A 27551-nucleotide genomic window follows, 5' to 3' on the forward strand; every position below is an offset into this window, starting at 1 on the left:
GAGTTTCTCCCATTCTTCTCTGCAGATCTTCTCAAGCTTTGTCAGGTTGGATGGGGAGCGTCGCTGCACACCTATTTTCAGGTCTCTCCAGACATTTTCGATCGGGTTCACATCCAGGCTCTGGCTGGGCGGCCAGCTCTAGGAAGAGAGACCGATGGGTATACAGGTGAGATTTGCTTGGGTCCCAGCCCATGTGGGGGTGGAGGGAAATGAGGTAGTTGTATCGTATCTGAAGATTATGTCTTTGTTAAATGTTTTGGAGGAACAAAGAATGTTGTTTTATGATCTTAGTTCAAATGTAGCGTTTGGAGGGTGACGCCCAGGGGAGACTGGTGATTGGCCAGAAGAGGGAGCATCATTGTTTATAAATAGGGGTTAAACGATGAGAAGGCAGAACGGTCATGGCAATCTGAGGAGCCGTTCTCCGGACACCGAGGGTCTGTACTTATGCTGTAACCTCGTGATTTTAATAAAAGCCTCTAACACGATGCAGCTTGAACGGACTCTTTGTTGACAGCAATAATGGCCACCACTCATCAGATACGACATAATGGCACCCCAGATGGGACTGGTCTGCGCCTCTTCTTTGTTTCAGTCAACCGCCAAGCTAACTTCGCTTTGAAGCATGGCCAAACAAGGGTGAGTTTTTCTTACCGCTTCGGAGTTTGTTAGATTGGATACGACTTGTGTACACTGGAGAGATGTACCATTCCGACCTTGTCTCGGGTGGCGTTATTGCTGTTGACTAGAGTCTGTTAAAATATATTCCATTGGTAACGGGTGGCAATGAGAAATTTAGAGCATTAAACGGTAGGATTTAAGTATTGAAAGTGTACAATTTAAGGCAGATATGCGCATTCATCTTTAGGGCACTGTACCGCTTTAAGACCTCCATGGGGGGCCATTTTAGATAATGGGCTGGCAAATCCGTTTGAACGATAGCATGGGCAGACGGTGGGTTTTTTTAAAGGAAGAACTCGATTTGGTGGGATTTATCTGATTGTGATTATGATTTGACTTTCGTCCGACGGGATGTCTGATTGGGTTTAATTTCTCGGTGTAATGTCATTAAATCACGGCAACAAAAACGGTAGGAGAAATTTATATTCCATTGGTAACGGTTGGCAATGAGACATTTATATTCCATTGGTAACGATAGGCAATGAGAAATGTATGTTTAAAGGGAATAAGGGCAGTGCAGGATATGTCTTTGTGTAATAGGCCGCAGTTACCTCGTGGCTAAGGCTAATTCTAAATGCTAAATGTGTGTTGTGTCACATTGTACCTCGTGGCGAAGGCTAATGCTGAATGCTAAATGTGTTTTGTGTCACAGTGTACCTAAGGCTAAGGCTAATGCTAAATGCTAATTGTGTTGCGTGCTACATGCTAACGTATCCTTAGAGACGCCATTGTGATGGATTAAAGTCTCTTAAACTTGTCACTGTCTGTAAGTCAGGTTATATGTTTTGTGAGCGCTGTTAAATGTTGTTTGACTAGGAGGGGGAAACGGGAGGTACAGCTGGACTGTTATTCTGTCTGTTTGGGGAGAGAATGTCACTTCCACGGTGAATAAGTATTTTTGAATGGATGTGCGCATGCGTGGGATTTTACTAAACAACACATCTGTTACACTGCAGGGGGGAGACAGGGAGACACAGACGTGGGAACAAAGAGGAGAGATTTTAACACGAATCTTGTAGTTTAAAGCGGCTGGGGTTTGAACATTAAACTATTTGTTGAGATGTAGTGAATTTATAAATTAGATATATGATAACTGATTATAATAAATTGAATTAAATAATTAAATGACGGATTAAAATAAAATAAAAATGTTTTTGAGCGATCTATTTAGTTCTGAGTTTAGTCTTAGAGTGAATAATGTAGAACGAACGAATATTGAATGGTTGGAAATACTCAGTGATTGCATTAACTACTAAAAGCTGTTTCTGTGTCTTTGTCCCTTGTCATGAGAGACAGGAGAGAGGGGGAGCGAGGAGATACAGGAAGTGATCACGTGACGCGGCAGAGGATCAAGTCAAAAAAAAAAAAAAAGGTTTTGAGACTGTTACAAGATATGGGATGTTATGACAATTTTACATAGGCTTGGCAAATACTATTAAATTAAAAATTGCATTTCGGAGGCTATGTGCATGACTTAGGGTTAATTACAGTTGTGTTGGGAATCAAGGACTGACATTATTCTGTAAATTTAAGATAATTAGGTGCCTATAGAGCAAGGGGGTTTATGGGAATTGTAGTAATGATAGGGTTAGAGGCTTTGTTTTGGGATTGCTTTGAAGTTGACTAACTTACATTTACTTGCATTTGATGGGTTGTGGTAAGATAGCCAACACTAATTGATAAATTGGTGATATAGGAATAAAAATTGGTTTTAAATTATTCATAATTTTTAATTGAGTTTTTAATTGGTTTTTTATTTTTAATTAAATGGTTTTTGAATAAGGCATTTAATTTAATTTTTTAATATTCATATTTTAGTTGATTTTATTTATTTTTTTTTTTTGGGGGGTTTGGGGGGTTGTTAGGGTTATATTAATAATTTAAGGGGGGAAGCCATAGGCTATACAGTCTAAAATAAGATAGTTCACAATAAAGGAATATAAAAGGGTTGATATAGGGGAAAAAATAGTAATTCTTTAACTAAAGTAGTGTTAGGAGAAACTAATGGCAGATGTTAGTACACCTTTCTCACATACGGATTCAGCAAAAAGACATCCACCTTATGAGAAGGAAGCTTTCAGTGATCATCCAGGAGGGTGATTGTTGCATCAGAGATGAAGATGAACGAATAATAGATAGAGGACAAGCAGAAACGACGATAAAGATGAATCCAAAACTCCTGAAGGAAGAAAAACTGAGATGTCTGGGAACTTAAAGAAGATGAGGATGATGAAGATGAGAGTGATTGAGGGAGGTCATGGGTGGATATGACTCTGTGATCAGAAGGAAGTTGGCAAGAGAGGAACGAAGAAGGATACACGAGATTTGATCTCTGATGAAAGTTGAAGGAAGAAGGAGACAAGAGATTCGAGTTCTGATGAAGAAAGCGATGAAGATTTGGAGATTAAAGGTGCTTTATGTTCAAGAGGATTTTATCCTACAATGACTGGCAAAGAAGAAATAGGAGATATAGACCGAGGCTTATCAGGCCTGGAGGAAGCGACGACTTTGGGAGAGGTAAGAGAGCTAGAGGAACAGCTCGAGACGCTGAAGATACAGAAGAGACAAGGAGAAAACCTGCAGGAGAACATTTTTAATCCCAAGAATTGGAGGAGAAGAAGAATACATTGAGGCAAAGATGCTGAAGAAAAGTAAGAAGATGATGGAAGATGATATTTCGAGGACAGAACTTAAAATATAAGCTTTTGAAGAATCCTGATATGTCAAGAAGAAAGAACAGGACGAAGAAACTCTGAGAACTCAATCATACAACGGGTGGAGAAGAGAAGCTTTGGTTATGAAGAATCAGAATGAACCAAATCAACAATCACTGTTACAGCTTCAACTGAACAATATCAAATGCAATTGTACCAGCCAAGGGGGTACCAGATGTTCCATATCCACAGCCAGTTTCTGGACAGACACAGAATTGGAGAGGAAGAGGACGAGAAGAAATAGAAGAAGGAGGAAGATTTCAGCTACACTTCCAGCAACTTTCAGAAGACTGTTATAATTGTGGACAGATTGGTTACTTTACCTGTGATGGAAATGTGCCAGGAGAAAACAGAGGAAGATAAAGGAGCAAGTGAAGATCACCTGTTAGTGCCTAGAAGATACGAAGGGGGGTGTCAGCTGAGAGCATCGATTAGAGAAGAAGCGAAAATAGCTAACAATTGAAGTAAAAACAACCGACCATTAGAGATGCATTGTTTAAATTGAATTGTACAATAAGATGTACACTAGACGACTGGGTTTTTGGGAATCATTTGCTTAAAAAAGATAATATCATAGGAAGGATGATAATCTATTGTTCTGTCTATTAGACAATCTGTCTGGAAAAATAAAGTTAAAAGGGGTGACTATTATTCTGGGTTACATTCTTACACTAAGGGATTTCAGGCTAGGCTAAAAGGTGTTTAGTCGTTTGCCAAGTGTGTGTAAAAAGTCAAAGGCAGTTGGGAACTTTCCCAATCACATAGTCTACATTTGGTGGTAAAGGGATTTTGTGAATAAATCAGTGGAAAAAGGTTTAAAGGTTATGGGAGAAAAGATTAGATTAAAATAAGTTAGGAGGACTAGGTTGAAGGAACTCTAAGACAGTAAGCTAAGTTTCAAAGTTAGTAGTAAGAGAGAGAACAATGGTGAATGACACTTTAGAGTAGGGAGATCAAGGTAATTGTAGGTGTATTTTTTATAATCAAAAGTTTGAAAATCAGGGATTAGAGAAAGGACTGAGAGTGGGGAAAAAGTGACACTAGTGGTGATAGATGGAAGTACAAGCAAAGACAACTTTTTTCTTTGGGGAAAAACTAGGAGTAACTAAGGACATTAACACTTCAGTCTATTATAACAACAGTGAGAAGCAAGTTAACTCTTTCAACATTGATAGTTATTAAAGCCATAAATATATCGCATTTGATTATAAGGGAACCAATAGCTCCAGCGCCAATTTTAGGGAAAAATACTTATTAGGTTAGGATGGGGACGTTTCTCCCACATGGAGAGATAATTATGGAGAAGAAGTATTGTTATCAGGACCAAGAGTAGAAGCTGTGGCACCTAATTAAAGGAGGTATAGTTTAGAAGAGGGTTAGGAGTGACTGTTCACTTATGTTGCGTAATGTTACAGAGATAATTATGGAGAAGAAGTATACTTATCTAGTGCAAGCATTAGAATTTGTTCCGGTTGAGAATTATGGGTTAAAGGGCTATGTAATTCATAAAGTAACGCTTATAATGGAAGAGTTAAGGTCTGTAGCCTCCACAGTCATTGAGGGAGTTCAGGAGGAGTAGATTACAGTAGCCACTCTAACAGTAGATAATACACATAGGATATTGGTAATTTCGCACTAGAAGTAATTAAGGTTAACACATCAACTACTTTAATGGTAACTTTGGAAGGGATTAATGATACGATGGCAATAAGCAAATGTAGGAAGTATGACACCGACAACAACTTTTCTGAAATTAAAGGGGTAGCAAGAAGGACTCAGGGGTTTATGTTACGGATGGAGAGTGCTGTCAATGATAGTACGAATAGGGTTAAAATAGGAGAACAGATAGTAGTAGAGAGAATACAGATTCATCATGGAGGACAGGATGAGGTCTTTGATTTTAATGACAGACAAGGAGAGAGTATCTGCAGTACCGCTCGTTAGGGAAGAGAGAAACTAAAGGGAGTGGTTTGATTCTTCTGTTGTGAAGATTAGAGATAGAGGGGAAGGTTCCAGCAGCTCATGCTGTAATATCAGTGAGGAATCTTGAGGGTCCGTGTCTGGTGAGAATTCCAGAACCAAACATGTTAGAGACGGTCGGTCGACCCTCTATCAAGTATGTGTCAATCTTATGCGTTGTCATGACTGTGGTATCAGCAACAATCAGTAACAGATAGAATAATGTCGTGGCCAAAACATTTGTTTAAGCCTAGGGGTAGGTGGTATTGGGTTAAGTGAATTAACTTGTGTGAATTTGTTAGATGTGAAGTAAAATCAGGTAACAGCGAATCCTGGAGCATTTGAGGTGTAACCATTGAGGGTTAAAAATTGTTTTTGTTCTAATAAAACATATGGTAAGGGGTATGTTTATGGGAATATCAGATTGTGATGTTATATGATGACTTTGGATAAGCACGGACAAAAGGTTAGAGAGGACAAATATGATGTTACTTTTTATGTTTCAGGTAGTAGGAACAGCAGGACTTTGATGGTTAAAAGATTAGCTTTTGCCTGACAATGTGACTATGGGGAATTTTAGAGATATTTGGAGGGGTTGTGGTGATAAAGCATATATATTCTTACATTATGGATGGATAGGATTTTGTTACATGTCAACGTTGAAGCTTCCATATGAGGTTTTTACCATTATAAGAGGGATAGCACCGGACACAGCTAAATCTAGGGTTAAAAGGGTGACATGGCGACATGTCATAGTCTTCAAGCCTATCATTGAAGGATGAATCTAAGGGAGAAGGGGGGATTTTTTCCATGGTATGGTGTAACATTTGGGAAGATCATATTGATAATAGTAGATACTTTGAGTCCAGATAGTTCAGATATTATCACTAGGGTTATATATGCATTATAAGGGATGTGTTTGGGAGATCTGAGAGGATTTGGGTGCAAGATCAATTAGGCCAGTAGGGGCAGTGATGGGTTACATTTTAATGGCAGCTTTGATAACACTGTGTGATGTTTGTAATTTGTTACTGACTTTTGAGAAAGCTATGATATTGAGATAGGTTGGAGAGTGATGGCTGGAGACAACACTCAGATGCCGGTGTTGACTGTTCCTGATCTGGATGAAAATGGACCAGTGGAACTGAATGGATAAATATCATTTTTTATGTTTTGATCATTTTTCAAATTTTTTATTTTTTTCAATATTAGGGTGATGTTGGTATGATTTATGAATCAAAGGGGGGAATAGGTTTATGTGATTCATACATCATTTATATATCATTTCTATATTCTTAGTTGATATTGATGTTCAATTTGAAAGTGTTTTTTTTGGAAAAGATACTGTTTGGTTTCTTTTCTTTTCTTCCAGAAGCATTTGGGGTAACATATGGAGATTGAAATACTCAAACAAAGACAATATGAAGGGACAATATGACTGGAGGAGATGAAACAAGGAGGGTGTGGCTGATTCCATCATCAACAAGTCCATTGGAAGAGGAGACTACGGGGAGATGAAGTGTAGTGGACTACATTCCAGTGTCTGCAATGAAATATAGACATGTGTAATACATAATTGTGTCATATTCTTAGGGATTAATTTTTGTAGAATGATGTTTGATGTTATTGAATACATGTGAGGATCTTAGATGTTTTTGTTTATTTCGTGAATGTTTAGGGACAGAGAGGCTAGGAAGGGGAGAGTTTCACTGTACGGTCCAATGGGTTGACCAGCCTTACAGTGGATGTTTTTGGATAGGATTTTGTTTGCAGGGGCTTACATGTGTATTTAATTGCATCATAGTTTCAAATGCATTTACATGGTTTATGAGGTTATCTGGAGTACCGAAGGTGGTTGCCTGGGGCAGAGGGACCGTGAGAGAATTTTACTGTCTTGATTGAAATGGATGAAGGTTGCCGGAAAGTTTTTCGCTCTTACACTCCATAGAGATTTGTTCATGTTTCATAGTAATGTATTCACACTTCATAAAGATAGTAATGTATTCACACTTCATAAACAGTTATTTCATAGAAAGGTATTTACACTCTAGAGGAGAATGTTTTTGGTTTAATGTTAAACCTACTCAATAAGATAAATTGTTACTAGTCATAATCCTATTCTGTTTGTTTTGAGACTGTTCGTCTCGAAGGGGGGAATAACGTATCTGAAGATTATGTCTTTGTTAAATGTTTTGGAGGAACAAAGAATGTTGTTTTATGATCTTAGTTCAAATGTAGCGTTTGGAGGGTGACGCCCAGGGGAGACTGGTGATTGGCCAGAAGAGGGAGCATCATTGTTTATAAATAGGGGTTAAACGATGAGAAGGCAGAACGGTCATGGCAATCTGAGGGAGCCGTTTCTCCGGACACCGAGGGTCTGTACTTATGCTGTAACCTCGTGATTTTAATAAAAGCCTCTAACACGATGCAGCTTGAACGGACTCTTTGTTGACAGTAATAATGGCCACCACTCATCAGATACGACAGTTGATGTGCTGGTGTAGTGTCTGAACAATTTATGACTTTGCTGACGTCTGCAAATGGTGTCTTAGAGGATGTTGACTCAGCTTGAGGAAGCATCTGGAGAGCATTTCTATAGGGGGAACCCTAAAACAGAGGAAGTCTGTTATGTGGAGTCCTGGGATTGGTCTGTAGGGGAAACCACCCATATCATGTTACATAGGATATATATACTATGGTTTGGGACAAAGGAGGGGAGAACAATATATTAAGAGATTGGGCCGTTGTTCTCCAGATGTCTGCAGAAGTCTGTAAATTGGCGCTGAGATCTTCAATGTAATAAATAATTATAATCGAGGACAGTGTCAGCGGATTTCTTGTTCTCACAGCATCTCAGCATAGTTCTCGACACTACACTGGCTAAACACGGCCTGAGGGGGAGGTGGATGTGGAGATTTCAATAAGCAAGGCAGAGGCCATAGGGACTGATATGGGCAGTAGTGGTACAGAGATGGCAGGAGCAGTGGAATAGAGAAACAGGGCAGCATCTATTCCAAGTACAGAGGAAGTCTAGGAGGGGAGGATGGTAGGAAGAGGTAGAAGAGAGGAGGCCATCCTTTACTACAGGGTTTCCCAAACTCCAGTTGAAACCCTGCTTTACTAGACTTTGGGGTGGGGAAACAGTCGGTTGAATAAGTCATTACATCTGATAGGAAAACGTCTTCTTTGATATATTGGCATTCAAACATTTTATGTGCATGCTGCCGCCTACTTACATTTTAGAATTATTCCACAATACTGATGACGGATCGGCTCCCTAACCGTCTCGGATTTGACTCAAACAGCACTACAAGATAGGCTGCAGTGTTCTGCATTGTCGCCTCAGCAGAGACAGAAGAGGAAGCGAGACATCCCACTACCTGTTTTTTTTCTGGTTCATACATGGTTAATGATCTTAGCAGACCAGACCTAGTTGCTAATGCATTGGTGCCTAAGGGAGAGCCACCCCGTTCAGCAGAACGGGTATGAAAAATGTATGCACTCACTAACTGTAAGTCGCTCTGGATAAGAGCGTCTGCTAAATGACTAAAATGTAAATAGAACAGACTATTTTTTTGTAATGGTAAACAGCCTGAGTGGGACATCATTTATCCACCATCTTTGACCTCACTGCCTGGGACTTGCCTGGGCACATTTTACATTTTAGTCATTTAGCAGACACTCTTATCCAGAGCGACTTACAGTTAGTGAGTGCATACGTTTTCATACTGGCCCCCCCGTGGGAATCGAACCCACAACCCTGGCGTTGCAAACGCCATGCTCTACCAACTGAGCTACATCCAAAGTGTAAAGAGTTTACTGAATAGAACCTCGACAGATACAGTATCCAATCTTTGGTTTTCTGTTTTAAGAGAAACAGGGCTGGCAGATATAATTTAGTTCCTCCCTTTCTCTGGACCACACTCCAGTACAGTAGGTTGCGGTAATGCACCATTAGAGTTGGATGCCGACTGCCGATAAACCCCAACGAAGAAGAACAGAAGCACGCGAGAACAACAACTTGTTTAGGGAAGGAGAGACGACGACGACGACATGTTAGTCCAATTTTAAAAACATAGATAGTGGGAACGTGTTTTATTATTTGTGAAAACCCCTCTCTTCCAAGTCGAGGTAAGCAACTTTCGTGGTGTAGTTTGTGCTTACTTTCTTCTCCAAATAATTCAAACTAGAAAACAAGCAAGCTAATGTTGTCTACTTGGGCTAGCTAACGTTACTGTCCACACAATTCCTAGTCCTAGCTTCGCCATTTACATTTTAGTAATTTAGCAGACGCTCTTATCCAGAGCTACTTACAGTTAGTGCATTCATTTTCATACTGGCCCCCGTGGGAAACGAACCCACAACCCTGGCGTTGCAAGCGCCATGCTCTACCAACTGAGCTACAGGGGACATCATGTGATATGTGGCAGATTACGTTAAATCAATAACTGTTACACATTTATTGTGGATAATTTGGTAAACGGCAAGTTAGCTAAATTAGAGGGCTATCACTAGCTAGTTGTCTAGGTAACGTTACCTCCCCAGCCTAGTTTTAGTTTAGATCCCTGTAAAACGATATCGTGGAGTTGAGTAAACTCCGCTACCCCAGCCGAGATGGCAAGCCAAGTTAACCTTTGGCATTTACAGCAACGGTTGTGCTAGCTATCTACGGGTTCGAAGTCTAGCAAGGCTATTCAGCCAAAGATCCACTGTCCAATTATGCAGCTATGAATGCAATCTTATCTAGCTATAAAGATGCCGTCGAATCTACTAGCTAGTCGGCTTGGTAGAGACTGGTGTACACAAGTCCTTGCAATATCTGGAAACCAAACACTGGATTTCATATTTACCTTTACGTCATTTAGCAGACGCTCTTATCCAGAGCGACTTACAAATTGGTGCATTCACCTTATAGCCAGTGGGATAACCACTTTACAATATGTTCTTTTTTTTTTGAGGGGGGGTAGAAGGATTACATTATCCTATCCCAGGTATTCCTTAAAGAGGTGGGGTTTCAAGTGCCTCGTTTGGGTGTAGGGACTGATCAGAGCCTGAAGGTACGGAGGTGCCGTTCCCCTCACAGCTCCGCAGGCAAGCAACGTATGCAAGCAAGCAACGTATGCAAGCAAGCAAGCAACGTATGCCTGTGATGGGTGTCTGTAGTTTCCTCACACTTTTTACTTTGATCTGGTCTCCGTGTAGATGGTGTCTTATAAGAGACTGAGTCCAGAGGAAGTCCAGTTCTCCAACGCTGCTGCTTCAGAGGAGCCTCCTGCACAGGACATGGTGGAGGTGAGAACTACCTAACACTCTTGTGGGATTCTGTCGTCTATAGCAATGTAGTGTATTGTCACATTTACCCCTAGCTATATGTGCATATTACCTCAACTGCTTCGTACCCGTGCACATTGACTGTTACCGGAGTAGTGGGACTCGTACTTTGCTCTGTCACCAACTCCTTATGGGATTGTCATGCCTAAACATTGGGGTGGCAGTAAGTCACCAACTCCTTATGGGATTGTCATGCCTAAACATTGGGGTGGCAGTAAGTCACCAACTCCTTATGGGATTGTCATGCCTAAACATTGGGGTGGCAGTAAGTCACCAACTCCTTATGGGATTGTCATGCCTAAACATTGGGGGTGGCAGTAAGTCACCAACTCCTTATGGGATTGTCATGCCTAAACATTGGGGTGGCAGTAAGTCACCAACTCCTTATGGGATTGTCATGCCTAAACATTGGGGTGGCAGTAAGTCAGAAGGATTTTTACAAAAGAGCAGAAACAGACTGGCACTCAGGTGATAGACTAGCGTCTGTCCAGGGGGTGTACTGGTACATCAAGCTGCCTCACTACAGAAACAGGAGATAGACTAGCATCCTGTCCAGGGGGTGTACTGGTACATCAAGCTGCCTCACTACAGAAACAGGAGATAGACTAGCGTCCTGTCCAGGGGGTGTACTGGTACATCAAGCTGCCTCATGCTGCAGAAACAGGAGATAGACTAGCGTCCTGTCCAGGGGGTGTACTGGTACATCAAGCTGCCTCACGCTACAGAAACAGGAGATAGACTAGCGTCCTGTCCAGGGGTGTACTGGTACATCAAGCTTGCCTCACGCTGCAGAAACAGGTGATAGACTAGCGTCCTGTCCAGGGGGTGTACTGGTACATCAAGCTGCCTCACGCTACAGAAACAGGTGATAGACTAGCGTCCTGTCCAGGGGGGTGTACTGGTACATCAAGCTGCCTCACGCTGCAGAAACAGGTGATAGACTAGCGTCCTGTCCAGGGGGTGTACTGGTACATCAAGCTGCCTCACGCTGCAGAAACAGGTGATAGACTAGCGTCCTGTCCAGGGGGTGTACTGGTACACTCAAGCTGCCTCACGCTACAGAAACAGGTGATAGACTAGCGCCTGTCCAGGGGGGTGTACTGGTACATCAAGCTGCCTCACGCTGCAGAAACAGGTGATAGACTAGCGTCCTGTCCAGGGGGTGTACTGGTACATCAAGCTGCCTCACGCTACAGAAACAGGTGATAGACTAGCGCCTGTCCAGGGGGGTGTACTGGTACATCAAGCTGCCTCACGCTACAGAAACAGGAGATAGACTAGCGTCCCTGTCCAGGTGGTGTACTGGTACATCAAGCTGCCTCACGCTACAGAAACAGGAGATAGACTAGCGGCCCTGTCCAGGGGGTGTACTGGTACATCAAGCTGCCTCACGCTGCAGAAACAGGTGATAGACTAGCGTCCTGTCCAGGGGGGTGTACTGGTACATCAAGCTGCCTCACGCTACAGAAACAGGTGATAGACTAGCGTCCTGTCCAGGGGGTGTACTGGTACATCAAGCTGCCTCACGCTGCAGAAACAGGTGATAGACTAGCGCCTGTCCAGGGGGTGTACTGGTACATCAAGCTGCCTCACGCTACAGAAACAGGTGATAGACTAGCGTCCTGTCCAGGGGGGTGTACTGGTACATCAAGCTGCCTCACGCTACAGAAACAGGAGATAGACTAGCGTCCTGTCCAGGGGGTGTACTGGTACATCAAGCTGCCTCACGCTGCAGAAACAGGTGATAGACTAGCGTCCTGTCCAGGGGGTGTACTGGTACATCAAGCTGCCTCACGCTACAGAAACAGGTGATAGACTAGCGTCCTGTCCAGGGGGTGTACTGGTACATCAAGCTGCCTCACGCTGCAGAAACAGGTGATAGACTAGCGTCCTGTCCAGGGGGTGTACTGGTACATCAAGCTGCCTCACACTGCAGAAACAGGTGATAGACTAGCGTCCTGTCCAGGGGGTGTACTGGTACATCAAGCTGCCTCACGCTGCAGAAACAGGTGATAGACTAGCGTCCTGTCCAGGGGGTGTACTGGTACATCAAGCTGCCTCACGCTGCAGAAACAGGTGATAGACTAGCGTCCTGTCCAGGGGGTGTACTGGTACATCAAGCTGCCTCACGCTACAGAAACAGGAGATAGACTAGCGTCCTGTCCAGGGGGTGTACTGGTACATCAAGCTGCCTCACTACAGAAACAGGAGATAGACTAGCGTCCTGTCCAGGGGGTGTACTGGTACATCAAGCTGCCTCACGCTGCAGAAACAGGAGATAGACTAGCGTCCTGTCCAGGGGGTGTACTGGTACATCAAGCTGCCTCACGCTACAGAAACAGGAGATAGACTAGCGTCCTGTCCAGGGGGTGTACTGGTACATCAAGCTGCCTCACGCTGCAGAAACAGGTGATAGACTAGCGTCCTGTCCAGGGGGTGTACTGGTACATCAAGCTGCCTCACGCTACAGAAACAGGTGATAGACTAGCGCCCTGTCCAGGGGGTGTACTGGTACATCAAGCTGCCTCACGCTGCAGAAACAGGTGATAGACTAGCGTCCTGTCCAGGGGGTGTACTGGTACATCAAGCTGCCTCACGCTGCAGAAACAGGTGATAGACTAGCGTCCTGTCCAGGGGGTGTACTGGTACATCAAGCTGCCTCACACTGCAGAAACAGGTGATAGACTAGCGTCCTGTCCAGGGGGTGTACTGGTACATCAAGCTGCCTCACGCTACAGAAACAGGTGATAGACTAGCGTCCTGTCCAGGGGGTGTACTGGTACATCAAGCTGCCTCACGCTACAGAAACAGGAGATAGACTAGCGTCCTGTCCAGGGGGTGTACTGGTACATCAAGCTGCCTCACGCTACAGAAACAGGAGATAGACTAGCGTCCTGTCCAGGGGGTGTACTGGCACATCAAGCTGCCTCACGCTGCAGAAACAGGTGATAGACTAGCGTCCTGTCCAGGGGGTGTACTGGTACATCAAGCTGCCTCACGCTACAGAAACAGGTGATAGACTAGCGTCCTGTCCAGGGGGTGTACTGGTACATCAAGCTGCCTCACGCTACAGAAACAGGAGATAGACTAGCGTCCTGTCCAGGGGGTGTACTGGTACATCAAGCTGCCTCACGCTGCAGAAACAGGTGATAGACTAGCGTCCCTGTCCAGGGGGTGTACTGGTACATCAAGCTGCCTCACGCTACAGAAACAGGTGATAGACTAGCGTCCTGTCCAGGGGGTGTACTGGTACATCAAGCTGCCTCACGCTGCAGAAACAGGTGATAGACTAGCGTCCTGTCCAGGGGGTGTACTGGTACATCAAGCTGCCTCACACTGCAGAAACAGGTGATAGACTAGCGTCCTGTCCAGGGGGTGTACTGGTACATCAAGCTGCCTCACGCTGCAGAAACAGGTGATAGACTAGCGTCCTGTCCAGGGGGTGTACTGGTACATCAAGCTGCCTCACGCTACAGAAACAGGTGATAGACTAGCGCCCTGTCCAGGGGGTGTACTGGTACATCAAGCTGCCTCACGCTACAGAAACAGGAGATAGACTAGCGTCCTGTCCAGGGGGTGTACTGGTACATCAAGCTGCCTCACTACAGAAACAGGAGATAGACTAGCGTCCTGTCCAGGGGGTGTACTGGTACATCAAGCTGCCTCATGCTGCAGAAACAGGAGATAGACTATCGTCCTGTCCAGGGGGTGTACTGGTACACTCAAGCTGCCTCACGCTACAGAAACAGGAGATAGACTAGCGTCCTGTCCAGGGGGTGTACTGGTACATCAAGCTGCCTCACGCTGCAGAAACAGGTGATAGACTAGCGTCTGTCCAGGGGGTGTACTGGTACATCAAGCTGCCTCACGCTACAGAAACAGGTGATAGACTAGCGTCTGTCCAGGGGGTGTACTGGTACATCAAGCTGCCTCACGCTGCAGAAACAGGTGATAGACTAGCGTCCTGTCCAGGGGGTGTACTGGTACATCAAGCTGCCTCACGCTGCAGAAACAGGTGATAGACTAGCGTCCTGTCCAGGGGGGTGTACTGGTACATCAAGCTGCCTCACACTGCAGAAACAGGTGATAGACTAGCGTCCCTGTCCAGGGGGTGTACTGGTACATCAAGCTGCCTCATGCTGCAGAAACAGGTGATAGACTAGCGTCCTGTCCAGGGGGTGTACTGGTACATCAAGCTGCCTCACGCTGCAGAAACAGGTGATAGACTAGCGTCCTGTCCAGGGGGTGTACTGGTACATCAAGCTGCCTCATGCTGCAGAAACAGGTGATAGACTAGCGTCCTGTCCAGGGGGTACTGGTACATCAAGCTGCCTCACGCTACAGAAACAGGTGATAGACTAGCGTCCTGTCCAGGGGGTGTACTGGTACATCAAGCTGCCTCACGCTGCAGAAACAGGAGATAGACTAGCGCCTGTCCAGGGGGTGTACTGGTACATCAAGCTGCCTCACGCTGCAGAAACAGGTGATAGACTAGCGTCCTGTCCAGGGGGTGTACTGGTACATCAAGCTGCCTCACGCTGCAGAAACAGGTGATAGACTAGCGTCCTGTCCAGGGGGTGTACTGGTACATCAAGCTGCCTCACACTGCAGAAACAGGTGATAGACTAGCGTCCTGTCCAGGGGGTGTACTGGTACATCAAGCTGCCTCATGCTGCAGAAACAGGTGATAGACTAGCGCCTGTCCAGGGGGTGTACTGGTACATCAAGCTGCCTCACGCTGCAGAAACAGGTGATAGACTAGCGTCCTGTCCAGGGGGTGTACTGGTACATCAAGCTGCCTCATGCTGCAGAAACAGGTGATAGACTAGCGTCCTGTCCAGGGGGTACTGGTACATCAAGCTGCCTCACGCTACAGAAACAGGTGATAGACTAGCGTCCTGTCCAGGGGGTGTACTGGTACATCAAGCTGCCTCACGCTGCAGAAACAGGAGATAGACTAGCGTCCTGTCCAGGGGGTGTACTGGTACATCAAGCTGCCTCACGCTGCAGAAACAGGTGATAGACTAGCGTCCTGTCCAGGGGGTGTACTGGTACATCAAGCTGCCTCATGCTGCAGAAACAGGTGATATACTAGCGTCTGTCCAGGGGGTGTACTGGTACATCAAGCTGCCTCACGCTGCAGAAACAGGTGATATACTAGCGTCCTGTCCAGGGGGTGTACTGGTACATCAAGCTGCCTCATGCTGCAGAAACAGGTGATAGACTAGCGTCCCTGTCCAGGGGGTGTACTGGTACATCAAGCTGCCTCACGCTGCAGAAACAGGTGATATACTAGCGTCCTGTCCAGGGGGTGTACTGGTACATCAAGCTGCCTCATGCTGCAGAAACAGGTGATAGACTAGCGTCCTGTCCAGGGGGGTGTACTGGTACATCAAGCTGCCTCACGCTGCAGAAACAGGTGATAGACTAGCGTCCTGTCCAGGGGGTGTACTGGTACATCAAGCTGCCTCACGCTGCAGAAACAGGTGATAGACTAGCGTCCCTGTCCAGGGGGTGTACTGGTACATCAAGCTGCCTCACGCTGCAGAAACAGGTGATATACTAGCGTCCCTGTCCAGGGGGTGTACTGGTACATCAAGCTGCCTCACGCTGCAGAAACAGGTGATAGACTAGCGTCCTGTCCAGGGGGTGTACTGGTACATCAAGCTGCAGAAACAGGAGATAGACTAGCGTCCTGTCCAGGGGGTGTACTGGTACATCAAGCTGCCTCATGCTGCAGAAACAGGTGATAGACTAGCGTCCTGTCCAGGGGGTGTACTGGTACATCAAGCTGCCTCACGCTGCAGAAACAGGTGATAGACTAGCGTCCTGTCCAGGGGGTGTACTGGTACATCAAGCTGCCTCATGCTGCAGAAACAGGTGATAGACTAGCGTCCTGTCCAGGGGTACTGGTACATCAAGCTGCCTCACGCTACAGAAACAGGTGATAGACTAGCGTCCCTGTCCAGGGGGTGTACTGGTACATCAAGCTGCCTCACGCTGCAGAAACAGGAGATAGACTAGCGCCTGTCCAGGGGGTGTACTGGTACATCAAGCTGCCTCACGCTGCAGAAACAGGTGATAGACTAGCGTCCTGTCCAGGGGGTGTACTGGTACATCAAGCTGCCTCACGCTGCAGAAACAGGTGATAGACTAGCGTCCTGTCCAGGGGGTGTACTGGTACATCAAGCTGCCTCACACTGCAGAAACAGGTGATAGACTAGCGTCCCTGTCCAGGGGGTGTACTGGTACATCAAGCTGCCTCACGCTGCAGAAACAGGTGATAGACTAGCGTCCTGTCCAGGGGGTGTACTGGTACATCAAGCTGCCTCACGCTGCAGAAACAGGTGATAGACTAGCGTCCTGTCCAGGGGGTGTACTGGTACATCAAGCTGCCTCATGCTGCAGAAACAGGTGATAGACTAGCGTCCTGTCCAGGGGGTACTGGTACATCAAGCTGCCTCACGCTTACAGAAACAGGTGATAGACTAGCGTCCTGTCCAGGGGGGTGTACTGGTACATCAAGCTGCCTCACGCTGCAGAAACAGGAGATAGACTAGCGTCCTGTCCAGGGGGTGTACTGGTACATCAAGCTGCCTCACGCTGCAGAAACAGGTGATAGACTAGCGTCCTGTCCAGGGGGTGTACTGGTACATCAAGCTGCCTCATGCTGCAGAAACAGGTGATATACTAGCGCCCTGTCCAGGGGGGTGTACTGGTACATCAAGCTGCCTCACGCTGCAGAAACAGGTGATATACTAGCGTCCCTGTCCAGGGGGTGTACTGGTACATCAAGCTGCCTCATGCTGCAGAAACAGGTGATAGACTAGCGTCCTGTCCAGGGGGTGTACTGGTACATCAAGCTGCCTCACGCTGCAGAAACAGGTGATATACTAGCGTCCTGTCCAGGGGGGTGTACTGGTACATCAAGCTGCCTCATGCTGCAGAAACAGGTGATAGACTAGCGCCCTGTCCAGGGGGTGTACTGGTACATCAAGCTGCCCTCACGCTGCAGAAACAGGTGATAGACTAGCGTCCCTGTCCAGGGGGTGTACTGGTACATCAAGCTGCCTCACGCTGCAGAAACAGGTGATAGACTAGCGCCCTGTCCAGGGGGTGTACTGGTACATCAAGCTGCCTCACGCTGCAGAAACAGGTGATATACTAGCGTCCTGTCCAGGGGGGTGTACTGGTACATCAAGCTGCCTCACGCTGCAGAAACAGGTGATAGACTAGCGCTGTCCAGGGGGGTGTACTGGTACATCAAGCTGCAGAAACAGGAGATAGACTAGCGTCCTGTCCAGGGGGTGTACTGGTACATCAAGCTGCCTCACGCTGCAGAAACAGGAGATAGGCTCCTGCCCCATGAGTCAGTTCCGACTAGCACAAGCCAAGGCTCGTGCAAGGCTTACTTACTTACCCAGGCTACACCAAGTGTATTGGACTGTACTGTTTAGTATTGTGTAGTATTGCAGTCAAACTGTAACTGTAGTTATGATTTCAGGTGAAGGACCCAGAGGAGACAGAGCGCCCCCTGCTGCCTCGGAGGCCCTCATGTTCTGCCACCACGGCACTTATCTCCCTGGGCTCCCTTCTGCTCCTGATCTGTGGCGTCTGGCTTCTGGGGACCATCTTCTGGCTCCACGCACCATCCAACAACGTCCCCCACAGGGCCCCGCCGCCCAGGGTCTCCCCAGAGAAGGGTGGGGGAGATGGGGGTAGAGCCCTACCAGAGCCCCAGGCTTGTGGAGTGGTCCCAGAGGCCTGGAGGTTTGACTGCTACCCAGAGAGAGGGGTGGTGGTGACCAGGGAGTTGTGTGAGGCGAGGAACTGTTGCTTCATCCCAGCCTCCTCTTCCTCCTCCTCCTCCTCCTCCACCGCCCCGGGGAGGAATGGTGTCCCCTGGTGTTTCTACCCCCTGGGTTCCTCCTACTCCCTGGTGTCTGTTAACAGCACAGAGTTGGGCCAGACAGGAACTCTGGTGAAGGCAGTGAAGACCTACTACCCTGAAGATATTCTGACCCTACAGCTGGAGGTCCTCTATGAGACGGGACCACAGGCTCGAGTCAGGGTGAGGAAGCACAGAGGATACACACGTGAATACATGCATTCATTCATACAGACGGACGTGAATGTACTGTATACACACACATACATCAATGCACACACACACACGGGCAGAAGCGGCGCACACACGTGAATACATGCATTCACCCTGGTCATATCTCTGGGGGTCGTAGGCGTCATATCATTCATCTCTCTCTTTGTTACGCTTTAGATCACCGAACGTCTGAGTCGCGGTTCGAGGTGCAATCACCGTAGCCCAATGCCACAGAGAAGGCTTCTAGTCCCGCCTACTCTGTGGAGCTGTCCAATGAGCCGTTTGGCATCATCGTAAGAGAACTTCCTCAGGAGCTGTGCTGTACGCATGAGTGACTCTCTCTATAGTCTCTACTCTCCCTTGCCTCTCTATAGTCTCTACTCTCCCACCTCTCATAGTCTCTACTCTCCCTTTCCTCTCATAGTCTCTACCCTCCCTTACTTCTCTATAGTCTCTACTCTCCTTACCCCCTATAGTCTACTCTCCCTTTCTCTCTCTATAGTCTCTACTCTCCCTTACCTCTCTCTATAGTCTCTACTCTCCCTTTCCTCTCTATAGTCTCTACTCTCCCTTGCCTCTCTCTATAGTCTCTACTCTCCCTTTCTCTATAGTCTCTACTCTCCTTACCTCTCTATAGTCTCTACTCTCCCTTTCCTCTCTATAGTCTCTATTCTCCCTTGCCTCTCTCTATAGTCTCTACTCTCCCTTTCCTCTCTCTATAGTCTCTACTCTCCCTTTCTCTATAGTCTCTACTCTCCCTTGCCTCTCTATAGTCTCACTCTCCCTTGCCTCTCTCTATAGTCTCTATTCTCCCTTCCCCTCTCTATAGTCTCTACTCTCCCTTTCTCTATAGTCTCTACTCTCCCTTTCCTCTCTATAGTCTCTACTCTCCCTTGCCTCTCTCTATAGTCTCTACTCTCCCTTGCCTCTCTCTATAGTCTCTACTCTCCCTTTCCTCTCTCTATAGTCTCTACTCTCCCTTGCCTCTCTCTATAGTCTCTACTCTCCCTTGCCTCTAAGTCTCTACTCTCCCTTACCTCTCTATAGTCTCTACTCTCCTTGCCTCTCTCTATAGTCTCTACTCTCCCTTCCCTCTCTATAGTCTCTACTCTCCCTTTCTCTATAGTCTCTACTCTCCCTTGCCCTCTATAGTCTCTACTCTCCCTTACCTCTCTATAGTCTCTACTCTCCCTTGCCTCTCTCTATAGTCTCTACTCTCCCTTGCCTCCTATAGTCTCTACTCTCCCTTACCTCATAGTCTCTACTCTCCCTTACCTCTCTATAGTCTCTACTCTCCCTTGCCTCTCTCTATAGTCTCTACTCTCCCTTGCCTCTCTCTATAGTCTCTACTCCCCTTGCCTATCTCTATAGTCTCTACTCTCCCTTGCCTCTCTCTATAGTCTCTACTCTCCCTCTCTCTATAGTCTCTACTCTCCCTTGCCCTCTATAGTCTCTACTCTCCCTTGCCTCTCTATCGTCTCTACTCTCCCTTTGTCTATAGTCTCTACTCTCCCTCTCCTATAGTCTCTACTCTCCCTTGCCCTCTCTATAGTCTCTATTCTCCCTTTGTCTATAGTCTCTACTCTCCCTTGCCTCTCTATAGTCTACTCTCCCTTGCCTCTCTCTATAGTCTCTACTCTCCCTTCCCTCTCTCTATAGTCTCTACTCTCCCTTTGTCTATAGTCTCTACTCTCCCTTGCCTCTCTCTATAGTCTCTACTCTCCCTTGCCTCTCTATAGTCTACTCTCCCCTGCCTCTCACTATAGTCTCATTCTCCCTTTGTCTATAGTCTACTCTCCCTGCCTCTCTCTATAGTCTCTACTCTCCCTTGCCTCCTCTATAGTCTCTATTCTCCCTTTGTCTATAGTCTCTACTCTCCCTTGCCTCTCTATAGTCTACTCTCCCCTGCCTCTCACTATAGTCTCTACTCTCCCTTGCCTCTCTATAGTCTCTATTCTCCCTTACCTCTCTCTATAGTCTCTACTCTCCCTTTGTCTATAGTCTCTACTCTCCCTTGCCTCTCTATAGTCTACTCTCCCCTGCCTCTCACTATAGTATCTATTCTCCATTTGTCTATAGTCTACTCTCCCTTGCCTCTCTCTATAGTCTCTACTCTCCCTTGCCTCTCTATAGTCTCTACTCTCACTTTGTCTATAGTCTCTACTCTCCCTTGCCTCTCTATAGTCTACTCTCCCTGCCTCTCACTATAGTCTCTATTCTCCATTTGTCTATAGTCTACTCTCCCTTGCCCTCTCTATAGTCTCTATTCTCCCTCGTCTATAGTCTACTCTCCCTTGCCTCTCTCTATAGTCTCTACTCTGCTCTATAGTCTCTATTCTCCCTTTGTCTATAGTCTACTCTCTCTTGCCTCTCTCTATAGTCTCTATTCTCCCTTACCCCTATAGTCTCTACTCTCCCTTTGTCTATAGTCTCTACTCTCCCTTGCCTCTCTATAGTCTACTCTCCCCTGCCTCTCACTATAGTCTCTATTCTCCCTTTGTCTATAGTCTACTCTCCCTTGCCTCTCTCTATAGTCTCTATTCTCCCTCTGTCTATAGTCTACTCTCCCTTGCCTCTCTCTATAGTCTCTACTCTCCCTTGCCCGTCTCTATAGTCTCTATTCTCCCTCTGTCTATAGTCTACTCTCCCTTGCCTCTCTCTATAGTCTCTACTCTCCCTTGCCTCTCTCTATAGTCTCTATCTCCCTCTGTCTATAGTCTACTCTCCCTTGCCTCTCTCTATAGTCTCTACTCTCCCTTGCCTCTCTCTATAGTCTCTATTCTCCCTCTGTCTATAGTCTACTCTCCCTTGCCTCTCTCTATAGTCTCTACTCTACCGCTCCTCTCTCTATAGTCTCTATTCTCCCTCTGTCTATAGTCTACTCTCCCTTGCCTCTCTCATAGTCTCTACTCTCCTTGCCTCTCTCTATAGTCTCTATTCTCCCTCTGTCTATAGTCTACTCTCCCTTGCCTCTCTCTATAGTCTCTACTCTACCGTTCCTCTCTCTATAGTCTCTATTCTCCCTCTGTCTATAGTCTACTCTCCCTTGCCTCTCTCAAGTCTCTACTCTCCCTTTCCTCTCTCTATAGTCTCAACTCTCCCTTTCCTCTCTCTATAGTCTCAACTCTCCCTTGCCTCTCTCTATAGTCTGAACTCTCCCTTGCCCTCTATAGTCTCTACTCTCCCTTTGCCTCTCTCTATAGTCTCTACTCTCCCTTTGTTATTCTGGTTGGAATAATCTGTGAATTGGGATGGTTTCATTTGATGTAATATGTGTTCCTGTGTCTGTGTGTTGGTCTGTCTTCATGTTGTGCATATCCCCCCCAGCCTCAACACCACGGTAGCGCCTCTGTTCTACTGTGACCAATTCCTCCAGCTGTCCAGCAGTCTGTCCAGTCAGTACGTCTATGGCCTGGGAGAACACCGCTCCTCCTTCCTACACGACGTCCACTGGAACACTCTCACCATGTGGGCTAGAGACGCACCGCCACGGTACTGACGCTAACACTAACATGCTGATGCTGAACATGGGAATGATATGGTTACGCTAAATGTTATGGTAATGCTAGCATGCTAATGTTAAACCTATGGTAAATCTAAGGTGATGCTAGAAGGCTAATGCTAAACATATGGTAAATCTAAGGTAATGCTAAACATATGGTAAGCTATGGTAATGCTAGCATGCTAAAGCTAACCACCTATGGTTGGTTGGTTTCTCCTTTTTCTTCTCTATCACTTTTTTAGTTCTTTATCCCTTTTGTTAACCCATCTGAATGGCTGAACAATCATGTAATTAAAGCATTAGGGTGCATCTGATGCTGATGGGTTGGAATGTCAACATCACATCTTGGGGACTGTAACAACGGATAACTTTGTCAGTTGGATGATGGGAACATGAGGCCAGATTGATTCCTGGTTCTCTGTCCTGTATCTGAAGGAGCTGACACACCCCTGGGGTGGGGGGCTCATCCCCTCCACCTTCTACCTCACGCTTGCTCGCTCACTCACACACACACACACATATATGTATTTATGTACACAAAACATTAAGGACCCCTCCTCTTTCCATGACACAGACTGACCAGGTGAAAGACAAAATATTTAAGTGCCTTTGAACAGGGTATGGTAGTTAGTAGGTACCAGGCGCACCGGTTTGTGTCAAGAACTGCAACGCTGCTGGGTTTTTCACGCCAACAGTTTCCCATGTGTATCAAGAATGGTCCACCACCCAAAGGACAACCAGCCAACTTGACACAACTGTGGGAAGCATTAGTGTCAACATGGCCAGCGTTCCTCTACACCTTGTAGAGTCCATGCCCCGACGAATTGAGGCTGTTCTGAGGGAAAACTCTGCTAAATGGCTTATTATTATTATTATTAAAACTCCATATTAGGAAGGTGTCATCTTTTTGTATACTCAGTGTGTATATATATGTATGTGTATATATATACAGTACCAGTCAAAAGTTTGGAAACACCTACTCATTCAAGGGTTTTTTTTATTTGTACTATTTTCTACATAGTAGAATAATAGTGACGACGTCAAAACTATTAAATAACAGATATGGAATCATGTAGTAACCAAACAAGTGTTAAACAAATCAAAATATATTTGAGATTTTAGAATTTTTCAAATAGCCACCCTTTGCTTTGATAACAACTTTTCAAACTCTTGGCATTCTCTCAACCAGCTTCACCTGGAATGCTTTTCCAACAGTCTTGAAGGTGTTCCCACAAATGCTGAGGATGTGTGATGGTGTGGGGGTGCTTTGCTGGTGACACGGTCTGTGATTTATTTAGAATTCAAGGCAAACTTAACCAGCATGGCTATCACAGCATTCTGCAGCGATACACCATCCATCTGGTTTGGCGCTTAGTGGGACTATCATTTGTTTTTCAACAGGACAACGACCCAAAACACACCTCCAGGCTGTGTAAGGGCTATTTGACCAAGGAGAGTGATGTAGTGCTACATCAGATGACCTGGCCTCCACAATCACCCGACCTCAACCCAATTGAGATGGTTTGGGATGAGTTGGACCGCAGAGTGAAGGGAAAAGCAGCCAACAAGTGCTCAGCATATGTGGGAACTCCTTCAAGACTGTTGGAAAAGCATTCCTCATGAAGCTGGTTGAGAGAATGCCAAGAGTGTGCAAAGATGTCATCAAGGCAAAGGGTGGCTACTTTGAAGAATCGAAAATATATTTTGATTTGTTTAACACTTTTTTGGTTACTACATGATTCAATATGTGTTTTGATAGTTTTGATGTCTTCACTATTATTCTACAATGTAGAAATTAGTAAAAATAAAGAAAAACTAGTGAGTAGGTGTGTCCAAACTTTTGACTGGTACTGTATGTATGTAGTGTGTGTGTATATGTATATATGTGTGTGTATATGTGTGTGTATATATGTGTGTGTATGTGTATATGTGTGTGTGTGTGTATGTATATATATATGTATATATGTGTGTGTGTGTATATGTATATGTGTGTGTAATGAATATATGTATATATGTGTGTGTATATGTGTGTGTTAGGTATACTGTAATAGCTCTATTCTCTGTCCTGTGTCAAAAGGAGCTGACTAACCTGTATGGGGCTCATCCCTTCTACCTGGCCATGGAGGAAGGAGGGACGGGGACAGCACACGGATTCTTCCTGCTCAACAGCAACGCTATGGGTCAGTGGCCACGCCCCATTTCTACCATTACGACCTTTACTCTAGCTCCTATGTACTTGGACCGCTATGGGTCAGTGGCCACGCCCATTTCTACCATTACGACCTTTACCTGAGCTCCTATGTACTTGGACCACTATGGGTCAGTGGCCACGCCCATTTCTACCATTACAACCTTTACCTGAGCTCCTATGTACTTGGACCACTATGGGTCAGTGGCCACGCCCATTTCTACCATTACGACCTTTACCTGAGCTCCTATGTACTTGGACCACTATGGGTCAGTGGCCACGCCATTTCTACCATTACAACCTTTACCTGAGCTCCTATGTACTTGGACCACTATGGGTCAGTGGCCACGCCCATTTCTACCATTACGACCTTTACCTGAGCTCCTATGTACTTGGACCACTATGGGTCAGTGGCCACGTCCCATTTCTACCATTACGACCTTTACCTGAGCTCCTATGTACTTGGACCACTATGGGTCAGGCACCACGTCCCATTTCTACCATTACAACCTTTACTGAGCTCCTATGTACTTGGACCACTATGGGTCAGGCACCACGTCCCATTTCTACCATTACGACCTTTACCTGAGCTCCTATGTACTTGGACCACTATGGGTCAGGCACCACGTCCCATTTCTACCATTACAACCTTTACTGAGCTCCTATGTACTTGGACCGCTATGGGTCAGGCGCTGGTCTATTCCATTTCTACCCCTTTATGTTCAGTATCTCGAATCTACATTGATGTTTGAGTGATGCTATGTCATCTTCATGTCGTGGTTTATGAATGCTCTGTGAATGTTGGTTCTGCAGACGGGGCCCTCCAGCCGGGCCCTGCCATCACCTGGCGACCATTGGTGGGATCCTGGACTTCTACGTCTTTCTGGGTCCCGATCCGGCCTCTGGATTGGACAATATCTGGAGGTCGGAGGTCAGTCCACAGAAAGACGACAAGGACCCTGTTCCAATGCACTCCTTCCTCCCTCATGTCCTTGAAGTCATCACTGTCTGACTGTCCCCTTCATTTCTCTCAGGTTACCCCCCCATGCCAGTCTACTGGGCGTTGGGTTACCATCTCTGTCGCTGGGGTTACGGAGGTAGCAATGGCACCTGGGACGTCGTCAAGAACATGAGGAATTATGGAATACCCCAGGTAACGCACTCCGCTGACTCACTCGGGTGTGTGTTCACTGTTCTCTTCTGCATGTAACAGTGACTGTCTTCCTTGACAGGCAGTGAAATAACATTGTGTGTGTGTGTGTTCCAGGATGTGCAGTGGAATGATATAGACTACATGGACCGTAGTCTAGACTTCACCTTTGACCCCGCGGCCTTCCCGACCCTCCCTGACATGGTGAAAGACCTGCACAGCCACGGACAACGCTATGTCATGATATTGGTACGCTGCTCGCTGAGTCTGTAGTAACCCTCACCTCCCCCTCTACAGGACCCAGGGGTCTGTAGCAACCTCACCCCCCCATAGGACCCAGGGGTCTGTAGCAACCCTCACCTCCCTCTATAGGACCCAGGGGTCTGTAGTAACCCTCACCTCCCCTCTAAGGACCCAGGGGTCTGTAGTAACCCTCACCTCCCCCTAGGACCCAGGGGTCTGTAGTAACCCTCACCTCCCCTCTATAGGACCCAGGGGTCTGAGTAACCCTCACCTCCCCCCTATAGGACCCAGGGGTCTGTAGCAACCCTCACCTCCCCTCTATAGGACCCAGGGGTCTGTAGTAACCCCTCACCTCCCCTCTATAGGACCCAGGGGTCTGTAGTAACCCTCACCTCCCTCTATAGGACCCAGGGGTATGTAGTAACCCTCACCTCCTCTATAGGACCCAGGGGTATGTAGCAACCCCTCACCCCCCCTCTATAGGACCCAGGGGTCTGAAGTAACCCTCACCTCCCCCAAGGACCCAGGGGTCTGTAGCAACCCTCACCTCCCAAGGACCCAGGGTCTGTAGTAACCCTCACCTCCCCTCTATAGGACCCAGGGGTCTGTAGTAACCCCTCACCTCCCCTCTATAGGACCCAGGGGTCTGGAGTAACCCTCACCTCCCCCCCTCTAGGACCCAGGGGTCTGTAGTAACCCCCACCTCCCCCTCTATAGGACCCAGGGGTCTGTAGTAACCCTCACCTCCCTCTATAGGACCCAGGGGTCTGTAGTAACCCCCACCTCCCCTCTATAGGACCCAGGGGTCTGTAGTAACCCTCACCTCCCCCTCTATAGGACCCAGGGGTCTGTAGTAACCCTCACCTCCCCCTCTAGGACCCAGGGGTCTGTAGTAACCCTCACCTCCCCTCTATAGGACCCAGGGGTCTGTAGTAACCCTCACCTCCCCTCTAGGATCCAGGGGTCTGTAGTAACCCTCACCTCCCCCTCTAAGGACCCAGGGGTCTGTAGTAACCCTCACCTCCCCCCTACAGGACCCAGGGGTCTGTAGTAACCCCCACCTCCCCCTATAGGACCCAGGGGTCTGTAGTAACCCTCACCTCCCCCTACAGGACCCAGGGGTCTGTAGCAACCCTCACCTCCCCTCTATAGGACCCAGGGGTCTGTCCTCACCTCCCCCTCTAGGACCCAGGGGTCTGTAGTAACCCTCACCTCCCCCTCTATAGGACCCAGGGGTCTGTAGTAACCCCACCCCCCCTCTCTAGGACCCAGGGGTCTGTAGTAACCCTCACCTCCCCCTCTAGGACCCAGGGGCCAGTAGGACCCAGCCAGAAGGAGAGTACTGATCGAATTAACTCTCTCCTCCCCCTACAGGACCCAGGTATCAGCAGCGCCCAGCCAGAAGGAGGGTACTGGCCGAGACGAAGGTCTGAGGAAAGGAGTCTTCATCAACCACACAGACGGAAGCACACTCATCGGGAAGGTAAGGAAACCCACTCACCAGGAAGGTAGGGACCGCTCAAAACTTTTCCAATCCCAGGGTCTGTGGACATTGTCTTTCTGTTCGGTACCTCTACATACTCACTCCTAGAGATTAGAGAGATGGGTACCTCTACATACTCACTCCTAGAGATTAGAGAGGAGGGTACCTCTACATACTCACTCCTAGAGATTAGAGAGAT

At 46.8% G+C, this 27551-nt stretch overlaps 2 protein-coding genes across 2 annotated transcripts in view; both read left to right on the forward strand.

The window, feature by feature from the left end:
* Window positions 1-9361: 9361 nt before the first annotated feature.
* LOC123485213 (lysosomal alpha-glucosidase-like) lies at window positions 9362-19007 on the forward strand. The gene is made up of 4 exons (XM_045216119.1): window positions 9362-9485; window positions 10557-10646; window positions 18190-18781; window positions 18964-19007. Exons 2-4 carry the CDS (start codon window positions 10557-10559, stop codon window positions 19005-19007), a joined length of 726 nt encoding a protein of 241 aa, XP_045072054.1. The 5' UTR covers window positions 9362-9485.
* Window positions 19008-25866: 6859 nt separating this feature from the next.
* Window positions 25867-27551, forward strand: part of LOC123485214 (lysosomal alpha-glucosidase-like) — a 9745-nt gene continuing 8060 nt past the window's right edge. Inside the window, 2 exon segments of the mRNA XM_045216120.1 lie at window positions 25867-25875; window positions 27251-27352. Of these exon segments, the coding sequence (XP_045072055.1) occupies window positions 25867-25875; window positions 27251-27352 (111 nt within the window).

Source organism: Coregonus clupeaformis, unplaced genomic scaffold (assembly GCF_020615455.1).
Source record: "Coregonus clupeaformis isolate EN_2021a unplaced genomic scaffold, ASM2061545v1 scaf0613, whole genome shotgun sequence".
In the NCBI taxonomy this organism is placed as follows: Eukaryota; Metazoa; Chordata; class Actinopteri; order Salmoniformes; family Salmonidae; genus Coregonus; species Coregonus clupeaformis.

Coding starts and splice junctions, on each gene's coding strand:
- LOC123485213 (XM_045216119.1), top strand. CDS start 10,557: ATGGTGTCTTATAAGAGACTGAGTCCAGAGGAAGTCCAGTTCTCCAAC. Junction 10,647..18,189: donor CTGCACAGGACATGGTGGAG/GTGAGAACTACC, acceptor TTATGATTTCAG/GTGAAGGACCCAGAGGAGAC. Junction 18,782..18,963: donor GAAGCACAGAGGATACACAC/GTGAATACATGC, acceptor GTTACGCTTTAG/ATCACCGAACGTCTGAGTCG.